This window comes from Henckelia pumila, chromosome 1 (genome assembly GCF_033568475.1).
Source record: "Henckelia pumila isolate YLH828 chromosome 1, ASM3356847v2, whole genome shotgun sequence".
NCBI lineage: Eukaryota > Viridiplantae > Streptophyta > Magnoliopsida > Lamiales > Gesneriaceae > Henckelia > Henckelia pumila.
Window position 1 is genome coordinate 52037351 of NC_133120.1, and position 19251 is coordinate 52056601.

At 41.0% G+C, this 19251-nt stretch overlaps 2 protein-coding genes across 2 annotated transcripts; both read left to right on the plus strand.

Annotated features, from left to right (window-relative positions):
• The first annotated feature begins 378 nt into the window (after positions 1–378).
• Positions 379–1386, plus strand: LOC140862549 (uncharacterized). The gene is made up of 2 exons (XM_073265579.1): positions 379–699; positions 751–1386. The coding sequence occupies exons 1-2, from the start codon at positions 379–381 to the stop codon at positions 1384–1386; spliced, it is 957 nt and encodes a 318-aa protein (XP_073121680.1).
• Positions 1387–1409: 23 nt separating this feature from the next.
• On the plus strand, positions 1410–1874 carry LOC140862557 (uncharacterized). Its single transcript, XM_073265585.1, has one exon. The coding sequence runs from the start codon at positions 1410–1412 to the stop codon at positions 1872–1874; it is 465 nt and encodes a 154-aa protein (XP_073121686.1).
• The last annotated feature ends 17377 nt before the right edge of the window (positions 1875–19251 follow it).

A 19251-nucleotide genomic window follows, 5' to 3' on the forward strand; every position in this document is an offset into this window, starting at 1 on the left:
TGACGGTGCCAGACGATAAGGTGCTCGAGATATAGGCGTAGTTCCTGGTACTAGATCAATACCAAATTCAACCTGCATAGGATATTCTTGGGATTTAGGTTTGGCTCTTTGGGTTTTAGTGTGTCTTAATACTTTCAGATGGATGATAGAAACTTCGAGAGCCAGGGTAGCATTGGAAGTTGGGGTGACGAGAAGCCTCTGAGACGTTAGCGAGCGCATCACCATCATAAAGAGGGTAGACTTCGGCTCAAATTGCATAAGTTTGTTCAGATCGGGCCTAAGCCTTTGGTGGGAGAAGAGATTCCTGAGGCAGCAGAGGATTGGCTCGAGCGGATGGAGAACGGTTTCCATGATTCTGACTGTTCGAAGGAGTAGAAGATGGAGGCCGCTACATTCCTGTTGGAGGGCCGAGCTCGTAAATGGTGGAGATCTGCGTCTGCTCAGACTCTTCAGGAGCAAGGTCATGTTTCGTGGGCCGATTTCTGCAAGTTGTTCCGTCAATTGTATTTTCCTCCAGCACTTCGTCAAGGGAAGGCAATTGAGACGCTTAATCTGAATCAGGGAGCGATGACCATCGATGAGTATCAATATAAGTTTATTGATCTGCTTCCCTATTGTCCACATATTGGTTCCAGTTCCAAGTCAAAATACGACAACTCTCTCCAAGCTCTGAACCAGGAGATCTTTGACATAGTCACTGTTTGCGACAATCCTATGTCTTATGAGGGCTTGATGAACCGTTGTCTCTAGGCCGAGATCAGTTTGAGACAAGCAAGGGAGTTGCAGTCTTCTCGACCTTCAAGTTCCTTGGGTCCGCGTGCTCAGTATTTTAAGAAGCAGGGTGCTACTTCTTCTTCTTCTGTATTTGGAGGTGTATTCCGTTTTGGCCATCAGAGGAGCGAGGTTCGTTGTGAGCAGTGTATGAGGAGACACCCTCCAGGCCAGTGTCGTCATTCTTCTGGCGCTTGTTTTCTCTGTGGTGAGATGGGACATTTGGAGAGAGACTGTCCTAACCGTGTTTGGGCGGGGAGTGGTGGAGGTTCTCAGGCTACCGTTCAGCAGCAGCATCCTCAGACTTCTTCTCCTGGTCATTATTCATTGTGCCCTTATGTCCAAGGACAAGTTTTTGCGCTCAACCAGGAGCAGGCTCAGGCTTATAGCGAGCGCATGATCGTAGGTACATTTAGTATGTGCGGTTTTCCTGCATGCATTTTGATCGATACTGGTGCATCCCATTCTTTCATATCAGCTCAATTTGTTAAGAAATTTAGAATAATGTATGTTCCTCTAGATGTGTTGTTAGTTGTTTCAACTCCGATATGTCAGGAGGTTCTGGCTAAGCGTATAGTGGTAGATTGTGTTTGGGTTTTGAGGGTCATCAGTTAAGTGCTAACCTGATGATTTTAGCGATGGATGATTTTGACTGCATCATCGGGATCAACCTTTTGACTACATATAGAGCTGTAGTGGATTGCTACCAGCAGCTTGTCCAGTTTCTCCCTGAGGATGGGGATGTGTGGTATTTATATGGTGAGGGAGCGCGACCCCCAATTCCAGTGGTCTCTGCTCTAAAATTTTGTCGTGCTTCACAGTTTGGCGGGGAAGGCTGCCTTATCTACGCGATTGATGCATCCTTAGAGAGTTTGGATATTCAGGAGATACCAGTGGTCCGAGATTTTTCGAATGTGTTTCCTGACGAGATTTCAGGATTGCCTCCTGTTCGAGAGGTAGATTTTGGCATAGAGTTGGTGTCAGGAACAACTCCGATTTCTAGAACACCTTATCGTATGGCTCCGTTAGAGATGAGAGAGTTGCAGAGGCAATTGCAGGATCCTCTTGATAAGGGCTACATTCGACCCATTGTTTCACCTTGAGGAGCCCCAGTGTTGTTTGTGAAAAAGAAGGATGGTTCGATGCGTCTTTGTATAGACTATAGGCAAATGAACCAGGTGACTGTTAAGAACAAGTATCCTCTTCCGTGGATAGATGATCTGTTTGATCAGCTTCAAGGGATTTCTGTCTATTCTAAGATTGATCTACGGTCAGGGTATCATCAGTTGTGAGTTAGAGAGAAGGATATTCCTTAGACAGCATTTCTCACAAGGTATGGTCACGATGAGTTCTTAGTGATGCCGTTCGGATTGATGAATGCTCCTGCTGTCTTCATGGACTTGATGAACAAGGTTTTCCATGACTTCTTGGATAAATTCGTGGTAGTGTTCATCGACGACATATTGGTTTATTGTGTGGACGAGCATGCGTATCATCTCCATACTATTTTGCAGATATTGAGAGAGCGACAGTTGTACGCTAAGCTCAGTTATTGTAATTTCTGGATTGACCGAGTCATTTTCCTTGTTCATGTGATTTCTAGAGATGGTGTGGCAGTTGATCCTGGAAAGACAGAAGCTATTCTTAATTGGTCGCTCCGACGACAGCTTCTGAGATCCGTAGTTTCCTGGGTTTGGCAGGATACTATCGTCGATTTGTGGATAATTTCTCTCAGATAGCCAGGCCATTGACACATTTGATGATGAAGGGTTTTCCTTTCGTATGGTTTTCAGAATGTGAAGAAAGTTTCCGCGAGTCTTCATCTGACGACAGCTCCAGTGCTAGCATTTCCATATGGATCTGGTGGTTTCATAGTCTGCACTTACGCTTCTCTTCAGGGTTTAGGATGTGTGTTGACTCAGAAAGGGCATGTGATTGCCTATGCCTCCATACAGTTGAATACTCATGAAGAGAATTATCTCCTACATGATTTGGAGCTTGCAGCCATTGTTTATGCTCTTAAGATTTGGCGTCATTATCTATACGGTGAGATATTTGAAATATTTACGGATCATAAGAGCTTGAAGTATCTGTGTCACGCCCCGATCCCGGGGTCGGGTGACATCGTCGTTGCTTTCAAATAAAATTCGAAAACAACTAGGCTCTTAGTACAGAATTTAACTAAAACCAGTCTATTTCATGAATAAAATCCAAAATAAATATTCTGTACAACTCAAAATTCCCAAATAAGGAATAAAATTATGCGAAAACGTCTTACTACTTAAAAATCAGTATAATAACTATAAAATCTCAAAATAAAGTCTCTTCATCACCATCTCCAATACATGAATTGTTCTCGATTTCTTCGACTTGATCTTCATTCTTATCTGGGAAGAAAAGTAAGGGGTGAGTGTTTTGGGAAACACTCAGCAAATGGGGGATATTCGTACACCAAAATATAGAATACATATATACACAAAAATGGTTCTGGATCTAACATGTCTCAGGACATGTCACAAGACGGGTCACGACATGGGTCAAAACACGATAGCAACAGAATTCAAAGCAGGGAATAAGATCGAATCAGAAACAGAACAAAAACATATAGATGGCACTGAAACTTCATTTCATTATTCATGGTCCGTTTTCTGTCTCCTATATGTTACTCCTCTAAGGGGCAAGGTTTCGGTTTTATACCCACCGAAGGGGGCCATAGGAACGATTTTATACCCATCGTACAGGGCCATAGGTACGATTTTATACCCACCGTACTACAGGGCCATAGGTACGATTTTATACCCACCGTACTACAGGGCCATATGTATGGTTTTATACCCACCATACTTGAAACGCCTACTACTAATAAATGCGGAATTTTTTTTTTTAAAAATAATACTACTATACATACATGCCTATACATATATGTATATAAAAATAACATACTTTTTCTTAAATATACTGAAAAATATTAAATAAATAAATCCTTAAAAATGTTTCATGAATCAATTTAAAATAATAAACAATGCTGCTGAAAAATCTCATATGCGAAAATAATAATAAAATAAAACATGTTTCAAAATTCAACATAATAAACTAAATAGCTGCGACGGTCATGGGATCCACTGCTCCGTGAGCTCATAAGTCCTCACCGCCGGTAGGAGCTACATAAACGTCATCATGCTCACCTGCACCATATAAGTGTAGTGAGCCTAGGGGCTCAACATGTCTAATCCTTTATAACAAGGTTAAAAATAATGCATCACATAATTACTAATACATATACATGTACATGAGCATGCATGGAAATATTTTCATCACATAATAAAACTGCCGAATCATAAACTGAATCATAACCATAATCATAAACATATTATTTCTTCATCATATATAACATAATTGAGCAATGCTTTTGAAACCTGAAGATGGTCCTATCCATAAGTGTGACGCTCATGTGTCGACTGATCAGTCTCCTGAACCAACGTACGATGGCGGTGATAAATCACCTCCTATGGTAGTAAACTACCGAATCATATGGTGGATAACCACCCCTATGGTAGTAAAACTATCGAATCATATGGTGGAAAACCACCCCTATGTCACACATACTTCAATTTCCACCAAAATATTTTATTGCTCATCATTTACATAATTATATACGTAAGAAATTTCATGAATGCATGCACTGAAAATATGTCCGTAATATATATTTAATTAATTTTTCATAATATACTTAAAATAGACTTCATGCATAAGAATAATTAAATATATATTCCGGACTTATTTATTTTTCATGAGTTGGTCCAGACTGCTGGTCACTCATCTAGGCCCATTAAACTTAAATAAAACCCAATAATCATATCTTAGCCCAAATAACTTGATTAACTTAACTGTGCCTAAATAAAAATATTTAAGCCCATTAATTTAATTAAACCCAATAAAATTCTAGACTAGCCCAAAAATCCACTGACTGGCTCAAAAATTCTCATGGGCTCCCAAGCCCATAAAATCATTGGGCGAACTTAAATAAATTATTTAAGGCCCAAATAAAATTATTTGGAGGCCCAAATAATTTTTAAACTAATTTTTAAAGCCCAAAATACACTTAAAACTATTAAATACTTAACAATTAAAATACCCGAGACCGGCCCACCTAACCCGGACCCGGACCACCTGACCCGACCCTAGACACTACGGACCCAACCCGAACCCCAAGACCCGGCCCAAACCCAGCCCAGCCCAAAAACCCGATCCCCCCTTTCCCAGCCTTCCTCGGCCGCGAGCAGCAGGCCTTCTTGGTCTGCTGCCGGACAGCTTCGGCCGCCCCTGGCCGGAGCGCTGCCGCCCAGACGTAGCCCACGTCTTGGCGGTCCTAGCCTAGTCCCTGAATCCAAGCCATGCAGCCCAGTCCCTAGCCAAACCGAGCCCTTCCCGTGAACCCTAAACCTGCGCCCCTACTGTCAACCTCACGCACAACGCACGGCCTAGCCCTTTCCAGCCTACACCGTGGCCAAGGCTCGACCCTCATGACCCTGACACACCCCTTGAACATCATCCACCAGCACTGGACCAATCCATGGAGGCAAAAACCGTGGATGTGCATCAAATTCGGATAGAAAAGAGAGATACGCACGGTGTATCATCAACATCATGTAACAACTCACAAGTAATCCATGTCAAACATAAAGAAATCTGTGGAAAAAACTTGTAATAGCTTATATGGTGTCAAAAGGAAGGAACTATACATGCCTTTCACCGAGTTTTCGATCGAAAATATGATGCTTGATGCGTATACGATGTCCGGGACGAACGGATCTTTAAACTAAGCCAAAAACTTCAAGGTTTCGGGTATGGAGGCTGCTATAATCTGCTGGAAACGTGAGAATGGGGGTGGGAAGAGGTGGTGTCGGCTGAAGGAGATTGTGGTGGGGTTTGGGGTAGGTTTAGGTTTAAATTTTTGGGTAGATAATATATTATAAATCCCATTAAATCAATATATAGATATTATACCTTAAAGATAAAAATTTTAAGCTCCTAAAATATTAACAATCTGATAACAAATCAAAAATCCCGAAATAATAATATAGAGGATTTTTAAAAATTAATAAAAGTCCATAAAATGACTTATTTTGACCAAAAATCAATTATTAAATAAATATATAACTAAATACTAAAATTTTCTTGACAAAATATCTTAAAATATTATTTTAAGGCTCATAAAACTCATAAAATATTTTTGGCTAAATATTTTGGCATCTCGTCCGTCCACGGTCCCGTCTACGCGATCGACTCAAAAATATTCTCAAAAATCTAAAAATACAATAACTGCGGGTTAAATGATTTCATAAATTTAAATCATGCATATAATCCACATAATAACACATAAATATCATTTAACCCAAATATAAATTTTAAATAATTATTTTTCCAAATTATGCATGCAAATTTACGTATTAAAAAATTTTCGGGTGTTACAATTCTCCCCCCCTTAAATTGAATTTCGTCCTCGAAATTAAAGTACTTACCCGAATAGCTCTGGGTAGCGAGTTCTCATGTCGGCCTCGGTCTCCCAAGTGGCTTCCTCCTCGGAGTGATTCAACCACTGGACTTTGACCATCGGTATGACCCGCGTCTTCAATCTCCGCTCCTCTCTGGCTAGTGCCTCTTCTCAAATACTAGATCCGGTGCTAACCGCAAAGGCTCGTAATCCAGTACATGCACCGGATTCGAGACGTATATGGATACATGGAAGACGTCGTGCACTGCTGCAAGCCCTGGCGGTAGTGCTAAACGGTATGCCAAAGTGCCAAATCTCTCCAAGATCTCAAATGGCCCAATATATCTCGGATTCAACTTGCCTCTGCGACCAAATCTCATCACCCCTTTCATAGATAATACTTTCAAAAACACATGATCACCTACTACAAACCCAAGATCTCTTCGTCGAGTATCAGCATAACTCTTCTGACGACTCTGAGCTGTCCTCATACGATCCCGTATCTGTGTCACAATATCGGCAGTCTGCTGTACAATCTCGGGACCAAGTAAAATCCTCTCGCCAACCTCATCCCAATGCACTGGCGATCTACATCTCCTCCCGTAGAGAGCTGCATAAGGAGCCATACCTATAGACGACTGAAAACTGTTGTTATAGGTAAACTCCACTAATGGAAGTCTAGTCTCCCAAGAGCCCTGAAAATCAATGACACAAGCTCTCAGTAGATCCTCAAGAATCTGGATCACCCTCTCCGACTGACCATCTGTCTGGGGATGGAATGTTGTACTGAATAATAGCCGAGTCCCCAAAGCTGTGCGCAAACTCTTCCAGAATGCAGACGTAAATCTCGGATCTCTGTTCGATACTATCGACACTGGTATGCCATGCAGTCTAACAATCTCCTTGATGTAAAGGTCTGCATATTGCGTCAATGAGTAAGTAGTCCTCATCGGCAAGAAATGAGCTGACTTGGTGAGTCTATCCACGATCACCCAAATAGCTGTACATCCTCTAGTACTCCTCGGAAGGCCAACTACAAAGTCCATCGTGATGTTCTCCCACTTCCACTCCGGAATGGGTAGAGGCTTAAGTAACCCTGCAGGATGCTGATGCTCTGCCTTGACCTGTTGACAAGTCAAGCACTCTGATACAAATCGGCCAATATCTCTCTTCATGTCGGGCCACCAATACAATGACTGCAAATCTCTATACATCTTCGTAATTTTGGGGTGAATGGAATACGGAGATGTATGAGCCTCTGTCAAGATCTCAATCCTCAACTGATCAACGTTCGGTACCCACATACGACCACGGTACTGAACGATACCATCAAAAACTGTATAGAGAAGCCCGCCCTTGGCTTCATCTCTCTGCCTCAATCGCTGCAACTCCTCATCTGCAGGTTGTCCAACTCTGATACTATTCCGAAGATTCGGCTGTACCACTAACTGTTGGAGAACGCGGCGATCAGATCAATTAGGATTGATACCCGGTGTAGCGGAAGTTTAAAAAATTTTGTATGGAACGATTCCATAATAGGTATCAACCTTACGATTAAATTGTGTGTGAAAAAATTAAATAACGATTATAAAATTTTTACCTCCAATCTCGAAACGAGATTATGGACACCAACAGATTTCTCTGCTCTTGTTGTATATCCCTGGAACTGATGGACGAACCGTTCTTCAATAAGGTCCACGAACGGATATTTAATCCCTCTGATAGATTGCACTAGAAAATCTATCAGAAGTTTCTACGAAGAGATTAACGAATTTGAACCGTTAAACCAGACTGTAATTCAAAATTCACAGACTGGATTTTACCGAGCAGAGGGGAGAGGGGGTCGGCCACTTCAGAGAGAAAAAGACTAGTTTTTTCGAAAATTGTGACCTTGTTGTGTTCTATGTAATTTATGTACTGTAATAACTTATTTATAATGTAGGCCACTAACAGCTTAGGGCCCATTAGTCATAAGTTCAAGCCCGACAAGCAAAGCCCGCATGTTCAGAAATTAATATAAAATTCATTGTGACTCCGATTGATAAACCGATTTCACCAATATGCACAGAAACCATTTCTGCACCTTTTAAAGTCAAGATAAATTTTTCTGAATCCGAATTCAGTGGTTTCCAAAAATGCCCATCCCTATGTCATTTTAGGAAATCTTACTCCTCTACTCTTAATTAAGAAGTCCAACTTCTTTGTTCATTAAATTTAACTCTTTAAATTTAACTATCTCAACGGGGATTAAAAATCCATTACTCTGTGTGACCCTCAATGGTTCAGGGATACAGCTAGCCGTGGGCTCACAACTCCTTGTGACTCGGAACAACAATTTCCGACTTGCCCATCGAATCATGGTAAGAGCACCTAGCAACATCGCCCCATGATTCCCTAGGTATCACTGATAGTGCCTACAAGAACCAATAGATTTTGGTTAGCGTACAGTACGGTCCCTTCATCCATATATCCCGATCGAATCAACAACCATTGGTATATCGAGAGTCGTTCGAGATTCGATAACTATGCAATACATCTTGAAGATCAAATAGTGACATTGCTTGTGCTACTAAGAAACCATTTCTTAAACCACATCATGTACTCTGGCCAGAGATTCGTCACACTAATATCTCCTCAGATCGCATAGGATATCCACACTCGCAAGTATGTGGTGAATCCTTGACAACAAAGCATCGACTCCTATATGTGTTGTAACTGTACCCAATCCCGACACCTGATGACCCCAATAGAGTCGGTAAACGAGTCAAAGCACAGTACTAGCATATAGAGTCTCAATGATGTTTCAAGTAATAAGGACTAATGGTGTACAACCAAAACCGCGGACTTTATCCACTCGATAAGTGATAACCACTTGGAAAGTCCGGATAGGGTAGTTCGATCATTCATCATATGAATATCCATTTGCATGCTTCGAACATCTCTATGTTCCTTACCAATGAAACGTGGTACTCCGCATCGCAAATGCTAGTCTCAAACTCGAGCGATCCTTATCCTTATTATCGGACGGCTCAATCGACTAGGAACAGTTTAGAATATACAGTAACTATAAGATGCGTTTCATGATAGACATCCCCATGTTCTACCACATCTTACATACACTATAGTATATTCAAGGTCTTTATCAAAACAACAATAGTATATCACAATATAACAATATGAAGAAAGATAAAGTCATTGCCATTAATAAAAGTATAAATTATATTAAACAAAAGATTGTTTATACAAAGAGTCATCAAAGCCCTTAGCCACAAGTTGGCTCACCGGGCACCCACTCTTTCAATCTCCCACTTGCCCTAAAGCCAACTAGTCATACTACGTAGACCCATTGCTTCGCGATGTTTGTCAAATAATGGTCCTGGCAAGGGCTTAGTAAGTGGATCAGCGATATTGTCTGCAGAGGCCACTCTTTCGACAGTGATGTCTCCTCTTTCCACAATCTCCCGGATGATGTGGTATTTCCTCAGTACGTGTTTGGATCTTTGATGAGACCTTGGTTCCTTTGCCTGAGCAACGGCACCCGTGTTGTCACAGTACACCGGGACTGGACCAACAACTTCAGGAATGACGCCCAACTCTTGGACAAAATTTCTCATCCAAACGGCCTCTTTAGTAGCAGCTGATGCTGCAATGTATTCTGCCTCAGTGGTGGAATCCGCTGTGGTGTCCTGCTTGGAACTCTTCCAAGAGACAGCACCGCCATTGAGCATGAACACAAATCCAGAGGTTGACTTCGAGTCATCCACGTCACTTTGGAAGCTAGAGTCGGTATAGCCTTCCAATTTTAGTTCTCTTCCTCCATATACCATGAACATATTCTTAGTCCTTCGTAAGTACTTAAGAATGTCCTTCACGGCTTTCCAATGCATTTGACCGGGATTAGCTTGATATCTGCTCGTGACACTCAGAGCAAATGCTACATCCGGCCTGGTAGATATCATCCCATACATGATACTACCTATGGCTGACGCATATGGTACATGTGTCATTTTCTCTATCTCTTCATCAGTCTTGGGACACATAGACTTGGATAGAGAAACTCCATGACACATGGGTAGATGTCCTCTCTTGGACCCATCCATTGAAAACCGTTTTAATATGGTGTCGATGTAGGTTGATTGAGTGAGTCCTATCATTCTCTTAGATCTATCTCTATAGATCTGTATCCCAAGAATATAGGATGCCTCACCCAAATCCTTCATCGAGAATCTACCTGATAACCATATCTTCGTTGACTGCAACATCCCTATGTCATTCCCAATGAGTAGGATGTCATCAACATAAAGTACTAAGAATGTCACTGCATCCTTAACTACTTTCTTGTACACGCATGGTTCCTCCGGGTTCTTAATGAAACCAAAATCCTTTATTGTTTCATCAAATTTCTGGTTCCAACTTCTTGATGCTTGTTTTAGACCATAAATTGATCTCTGAAGCTTGCATACCTTATGCTCGCTTCCCATGGATGTGTACCCCTCAGGCTGCTTCATATAGATTTCTTCCTTTATGTCTCCATTAAGAAAAGCAGTCTTCACATCCATTTGCCATATCTCATAGTCATACCAAGCAGCTATGGCAATAAGGATTCTTATGGACTTGAACATTGCAACTGGTGAAAAGGTTTCATCATAGTCAACTCCTTGTCTTTGAGTATAACCTTTCGCCACCAATCGCGCCTTGTAGGTCAATACCTTACCATCAGGCCCAAGCTTTCTCTTATAGATCCATTTACACCCTATTGGAACAATTCCATCGGGAGGATCTACTAAAGACCAAACTTGGTTTGTATGCATCGAATCTATTTCCCACTGCATAGCTTCAAGCCATAAATTTAAATCCGCATCAGAAATTGCTTCCTTGAAGTTTATTGGATCACATCCAACATCGGGTTCATCTTGATCCCCTTCAAGAAGAAGACCATATCGAATAGGAGGTCTAGAAGTCCTCTCGGATCTTCTAGGTACAGGCGTGTCCAGCAATGGTTCCTGAGGTGTAGGATTGTTATTTTGTATTTCGGATTCTTCTCGAATTTCTTCGAGTTCCATCATCTCGCCTTTCTTATCCAATAAGAACTCCTTCTCCAAGAAGGTGGCATTCCTTGAAACAAACACCTTTGTTTCAGCAGGATAATAGAAATAATATCCGATTGAATTCTTCGGATATCCTACAAAATAACATAAGCTGGATCGACTATCCAACTTATCTCCCACTGTCCGCTTCACGTAAGCAGGACATCCCCAAATCCTCAAGTACGAATACTTAGGAGCTTTGCCATTCCATAACTCGTATGGTGTTTTGTCCACTGCTTTAGTGTGGACGTTGTTCAACAACAATACCGCCGTTTCAAGTGCATAGCCCCAAAAAGAAGGTGGAAGCTCAGTGAAGCTCATCATGGATCGAACCATGCCCAACAAAGTTCGATTACGACGCTCCGATACACCATTCAGCTGTGGTGTCATAGGAGGAGTCCACTGAGAGAGAATCCCATTCTCTTTTAGATAGTCCAAAAACTCGGTACTTAAGTATTCTCCACCTCGATCCGATCGAAGTGCTTTAATACTTTTACGTAGCTTGTTTTCTACTTCAGCCTTGAATTCTTTGAACTTTTCAAATGCTTCAGACTTATATTTCATTAAATATAAATACCCATACCTAGAATAATCATCAGTAAAGGTAATGAAGTAGGTGTGGCCATATTGAGTACCAACTCTAAATGGACCACAAACATCTGTATGGATCAAATCCAATAGATTTTGACTACGCTCAGGTTTCCCCTTAAAAGGAGATTTAGTCATTTTTCCTTTTAGGCAGGATTCACAAGTAGGTAGAGAGTTAATATCAGACATATCAAACATGTCCTCTCCCACTAGCTTGTTCATCCTCCTTGAGGAAATATGACCTAGCCTAGCGTGCCAAAGGTTTGCCGGGTTTTGGCTATCGATTTTCCTTTTGTTTGTTGTTGCCGGTTTATCAACATAATTTATTGGAACGTCTTTTAGCTTTAAGTTGTATAGATCGTTTTCAAGTTGTCCATTTCCAATTAAACATTCATTCTTGTAAATATTGCAAATCCCATTCACAAAATTGCAAGAATAACCATCTCTATCAAGCATAGAAACAGAAATAATGTTTTTAATCAAATCCGAAACAAATAAAACATCTCTTAAAAGTAACTTAAAACCGTTATGCAAAATTAAATAAACATCTCCCACGGCTTTTGCTTCAACTATGGAACCATTTCCGAGCCTCAGCTGGGTCTCACCCATTCTAAGCCTGCGACTTCTTGTCATCACCTGCAAATCATTGCAAATGTGAGATCCACATCCGGTATCTAATACCCAAGAAGTAGTATTAAGTGAAACATTTATTTCAATATAGAACATACCCTTCGCAGTTCGCAACTGCTCTAGATATTCCTTGCAGTTACGCTTCCAATGACCGGGCTTCTTGCAGTAATGGCAAACATCCTTGGATTTTTCCATGTTTGAAGCCTTTGTCTTGTACTTCTTCTCGGGTTCGATTTTCTTGGGTGGGGCAGAACGTTTCTTACCCTTTGTACTTGGCCCCTTCTTAGCAGAAGAAGAGGAGCCCACCAAGAAAGCCGGTTTATCCTTCTTTAATGTGGATTCATATGTCACAAGCATATTGACCATCTCTTCAAGGGAGACCTCTATCTTGTTCATATTGAAATTCACCACAAATCCGTCAAACGAAGAAGGAAGAGACAGAAGTAGTAAGTTCACGTTGAGTTCATGCTCCAACACCAAATCAAGGGTTACCAACTTCTGTATGAGCCAAATCACTCGTACCCCATGATCACGGACCGAAGTCCCTTCACGCATGCGACACGTCATTAGCTCCTTTACAGTAGCGAACCTTTCAGCCCTCGATTGAGCCCCAAAAAGTTCCTTGAGTTGAACGTGAATGTCAGCAGCATTCACGGTGTCCTCAAATCTCCTCTGGAGTTCATCAGACATCGAGGCTTGCATATAGCATTTGGTCTTGATATCATGGTCCCACCATGTATCAAGTTTGGCTAACTCTTCCGGACTTACGTCAGCTGGTGCTTCCTTCGGAGGAGATTTTTCTAACACGTAGAGCATCTTCTCCGAAGTCAAGCCAATCTTCAACTTACAGAACCGTTCCGTATAGTTTGCGCCAGTCAACTTATTTTGTTCGAGGATCGAGAAAAGTGGATTACGCGAATTCATCTTATGAAATACTGAAAAGAAACAGACAAATATCAGTGATTGTTTAAGCAATTTACTAAGACATAAAATAGGCGAAATTTATTTTATGAATCTCACTCCCACTATTTTAACGATTTCACTACCCTCTAGTGAAAACGGGAAACTGTTTTCCTTAGTGAGAACATGGAGTCCAATTGACAAACTATGGTCCCGAATAATATCAGCCAACCATAATTTTCAAAAGGTAGAGCCCAATTGCTTCCAAAGCAACCTCCACGTTTTTACCTCATGTCCAATAAGGGCCCAATAATATGACGCCGTTTATTGTGACATGTCAAGATGACCCATCAATATTAAGTTGTGATGGACGGTCGCCATGTAGATCCCCCAATAATATGAGCCGATCCCATGGGAGTTCCACCCAACTTACAATATGTGTCGATCCAATGTACAGCTTTCCGACGAACGGGCCCCCCCAATAATATGAGCCAGACCATATCCGCGGGTAGCATCTCATACATTGATCGTTGATGGAAGGTAGGAACATTTAAACAAATTTAAATTTCCTTTATTTATCTTGATATCAATTTTAAATCATATTTAAAATGAGGGATTTTAATTATAAAAATTTGTCTCATCATTTTTTAAAATTTTGTATGCTTGCCGGATTCACACAATTATGTCTAAAACATGCATACAACAATAATATCACATATTATATAGGATGATCGATTCCATTTCTAATCGACCCGTGGTTGCCAATCACGAGTCTTAGTCCAATCCTAGGTAATATGCAGTATGCAATGCAATCCTATTACATTTGCTTCCAATTTACATTTCTTCTGTCTTTATTGTCTGCTGGGCCCACCTCCATCTTCAAATCTTGATCTCCCACTAAATCTAATGTATTTACAATAAATAACAATGACAAGTAGGGGATACATTTTTAAGGGGTGGGAACGGGCTATAAACCAAGCCCACTTTTATTACATATGACAATTCATATTGGGCCATAAACCAGGCCCATTAATAAAACCAACAACAATAAAAACAAATGTAAATTCCTAACATACACCTACAAAATTGGTCATGGCAATCGATCATCTTTATCCAATAACATTTAATTCAAAATTAATTTATTGGATAACATGCAATGGCAATTTAAATTTAAAAGGATAAAATCATATTTCATACATAAAATCTTATTTTACATACAAAATCATATTTTATCTTTTTATCAAATAAAATCATATTTTATCTATAAAATCCAATTTTATACATAAAATCATATTTTACTCAATATATCCATAAGATCATATCTTATCATCAATTGTACCAAAAAAAATTAATTTCAAAATTCAATTTAACGGATAAAATATTTAAATTTTCCAAAAATTCAAATTTATCCAAAAATCAATTTTAAAATTTTTGGACTCGAACAATTCGATCCGACGCCTCGTGGACCAATCAAAAACAATTTTCGATCGGACCAAAAATAGAATTTTAACATATTAAAATTTAATTTAAAAATTAAAAAATAATTTTTCCCGCGGGCCGCCCGGGACATTTCCGGGCTGCCCGCGCCCTAATGGGGTCGGGTCGGGCAGCGATCCTGGGCAGCGCACGGCGCTGCCCTGGGCAGCGATCACATCGTTGCCCATCAGCGCTGCCCTGCACAGCGCCGTGCGCCGCCCTGTGCAGCGCCGTGCGCTGCCCGGGGCAGCGACCATCGCTGCCCGGGTTTTTGCCCGAAAAAAAAAAATTATTTTTAAATATTTATTTTGTTTCAAAAACCGAGGCTCAAAAATTTTTGAACAATCGATTAATTTAATCGCTTGATCTGAGCAACCTGTCTCTGATACCACTGTTGGAGAACGCGGCGATCAGATCAATTAGGATTGATACCCGGTGCAGCGGAAGTTTAAAAATTTTTGTATGGAACGATTCCATAATATGTATCAACCTTACGATTAAATTGTGTGTGAAAAAATTAAATAACGATTATAAAATTTTTACCTCCAATCTCGAAACGAGATTATGGACACCAACAGATTTCTCTGCTCTTGTTGTATATCCCTGGAACTGATGGACGAACCGTTCTTCAATCAGGTCCATGAACGGATATTTAATCCCTCTGATAGATTGCACTAGAAAATCTATCAGAAGTTTCTACGAAGAGATTAACGAATTTGATCCGTTAAACCAGACTGTAATTCAAAATTCACAGACTGGATTTTACCGAGCAGAGGGGAGAGGGGGTCGGCCACTTCAGAGAGAAAAAGACTAGTTTTTTCGAAAATTGTGACCTTGTTGTGTTCTATGTAATTTCTGTACTGCAATAACTTATTTATAATGTAGGCCACTAACAGCTTAGGGCCCATTAGTCATAAGTTCAAGCCCGACAAGCAAAGCCCGCATGTTCAGAAATTAATATAAAATTCATCGTGACTCCGATTGATAAACCGATTTCACCAATATGCACAGAAACCATTTCTGCACCTTTTAAAGTCAAGATAAATTTTTCTGAATCCGAATTCAGTGGTTTCTAAAAATGCCCATCCCTATGTCATTTTAGGAAATCTTACTCCTCTACTCTTAATTAAGAAGTCCAACTTCTTTGTTCATTAAATTTAACTCTTTAAATTTAACTATCTCAACGGGGATTAAAAATTCATTACTCTGTGTGACCCTCAATAGTTCAGGGATACAGCTAGCCGTGGGCTCACAACTCCTTGTGACTCGGAACAACAATTTCCGACTTGCCCATCGAATCATGGTAAGAGCGCCTAGCAACATCGTCCCATGATTCCCTAGGTATCACTGATAGTGCCTACAAGAACCAATAGATTTTGGTTAGCGTACAGTACGGTCCCTTCATCCATATATCCCGATCGAATCAACAACCATTGGTATATCGAGAGTCGTTCGAGATTCGATAACTATGCAATACATCTTGAAGATCAAATAGTGACATCGCTTGTGCTACTAAGAAACCATTTCTTAAACCACATCATGTACTCTGGCCAGAGATTCGTCACACTAATATCTCCTCAGATCGCATAGGATATCCACACTCGCAAGTATGTGGTGAATCCTTGACAACAAAGCATCGACTCCTATATGTGTTGTAACTGTACCCAATCCCGACACCTGATGACCCCAATAGAGTCGGTAAACGAGTCAAAGCACAGTACTAGCATATAGAGTCTCAATGATGTTTCAAGTAATAAGGACTAATGGTGTACAACCAAAACCGCGGACTTTATCCACTCGATAAGTGATAACCACTTGGAAAGTCTGGATAGAGTAGTTCGATCATTCATCATATGAATATCCATTTGCATGCTTCGAACATCTCTATGTTCCTTACCAATGAAACGTGGTACTCCGCATCGCAAATGCTAGTCTCAAACTCGAGCGATCCTTATCCTTATTATCGGACGGCTCAATCGACTAGGAACAGTTTAGAATATACAGTGACTATAAGATGCGTTTCATGATAGACATCCCCATGTTCTACCACATCTTACATACACTATAGTATATTCCAGGTCTTTATCAAAACAACAATAGTATATCACAATATAACAATATGAAGAAAGATAAAGTCATTGCCATTAATAAAAGTATAAATTATATTAAACAAAAGATTGTTTATACAAAGAGTCATCAAAGCCCTTAGCCACAAGTTGGCTCACCGGGCACCCACTCTTTCACTAACACTGCCAAACTCGGTTCTTGACCGCTCGAGTACAACTCCAGCTCGAATCTCTGAATCTCCTCCTGAAGTGGCAACTGAACTGTCACACAAGATACCACTGAAGTCTTCCGACTCAACACATCAGCCACTACATTAGCCTTACCCGAATGGTAGCTAATGTCACAGTCATAATCCTTAACTAATTCCAACCATCGGCGCTGTCTCATGTTCAACTCCTTCTGTGTGAAGAAGTACTTGAGACTCTTGTGGTCTATGAAAATCTTGCACTTCTCACCATACAGATAGTGCCTCCAGATTTTCAAAGCAAAAACCACTGCTGCTAGCTCCAAGTCATGCGTCGGATAGTTCTTCTCATGAATCTTCAACTGTCTCGACGCATAGGCAATGACTCGGTCACTCTGCATCAATAAGGCGCCCAATCCAAGCTTAGACGTGTCCGTGTAAACCACTAACTCCTCGTGTGGAACAGGCATCGCCAACACTGGCGCAGATGTGAGTGCTTCTTTAAGTCCATTAAAGCTCCTCTGACAGTCTGAACTCCATATAAACTTCGCATTTTTCTTGGTCAAGGAAGTCAAGGGTACTGCAATAGAAGAAAAACCCTTGATGAACTTCTGGTAGTAGCCTGCTAAACCCAAGAAACTACGAATCTCTGAAGAATTCTTCGGAATTCCCCAATCCTGCACTGCCTGCACCTTCGTCTGATCAACGGCTATCCCATTTCTCGAAACTACATGGCCAAGAAACGCCACCTGCTCTAGCCAAAACTCGCACTTACTGAATTTCGCAAACAGTCGATGCTCCCTCAAAGTCTGCAATGCTGTCTGTGCTCCTTGATGCTCCTCGAGTAGATCAAGATATCATCAATAAAGACTATGATAAACTAATCTAAGTACGGCTGAAATATGCGGTTCATGAGATCCATGAAGACCGCTGGAGCATTGGTCAATCCAAACGGCATTACTAAGAACTCGTAATGCCCATAGCGTGTCCGGAAAGCAGTCTTGGACACATCTGAATCTCTGATCCTCAACTGATGATAGCCAGATCGCAGATCGATCTTAGAGAAAACCGAAGCTCCCTGCAACTGATCGAACAAATCCTCAATCCTCGGTAGTGGATACTTGTTCTTCACAGTGACCCTGTTGAGCTCTCGGTAATCGATAAAAAGTCTCATGCTACCATCCTTTTTCTTCACAAACAACACTGGAGCTCCCCAAGGAGAAAATCTAGGACGAATAAAGCCCTTCTCCAACAACTCTTGAATCTGCTCCTTCAACTCTTTCTTCTCAGTAGGAGCAAGTCGATACGGTGCCTTAGAGATAGGCACAGTACCTGGTATCAGATCAATACTGAACTCCACCTCTCTAGCTGGTGGGACTCCCGAAACGTTCTCCAGAAAGACATCTGAAAAGTCACAAACCACCTCTATATCTAACAATGATCTGCTAGGTGGTTCTGATGAAGTGACTACACTGGCGAGAAACCCCTGGCAACCACGTCTCAATAACTTCCTCGCACGTGTATAAGAGATAACAGGCGAGATCTCACTGCTCGGATATGCATAGAAAACAAACTGGTCGCCTACCACTGGTTTCACTGCCACTGTCCTCTGTCGAAAATCAATCACTGCTCCGTTGACTGACAACCAATCCATACCCAAAATCAGATCGAATCCAGTCAATGGTAAAACCACAAAATCTGCTCTGATAGTTTGTCCCTGTAACTCCATCTCTAAATCTCTACAGACGCTAGTGGTAGTAAGAATCTGACCAGACGGCATAGTGACATCGTAACCTGTAACAGCAACCTCAGGATTGATGCCTACCCGCCTGATAAACTCTAGGGAGATGAACGAATGCGTGGCTCCTGAATCTAGCAACGCAAAAATGGAATTTCCTCCCACTAGAATTCTCCCTGCACGCAGAAAATCCCAACAATCGCATACTAAACTTACTTTTCTCCCAATACAAGTTACAAAATATTTCTCTTAATTAAACACGAATAAAATGAACATCCTACTCTAACCAAACAAACAGATAATTCATGCAATTTAA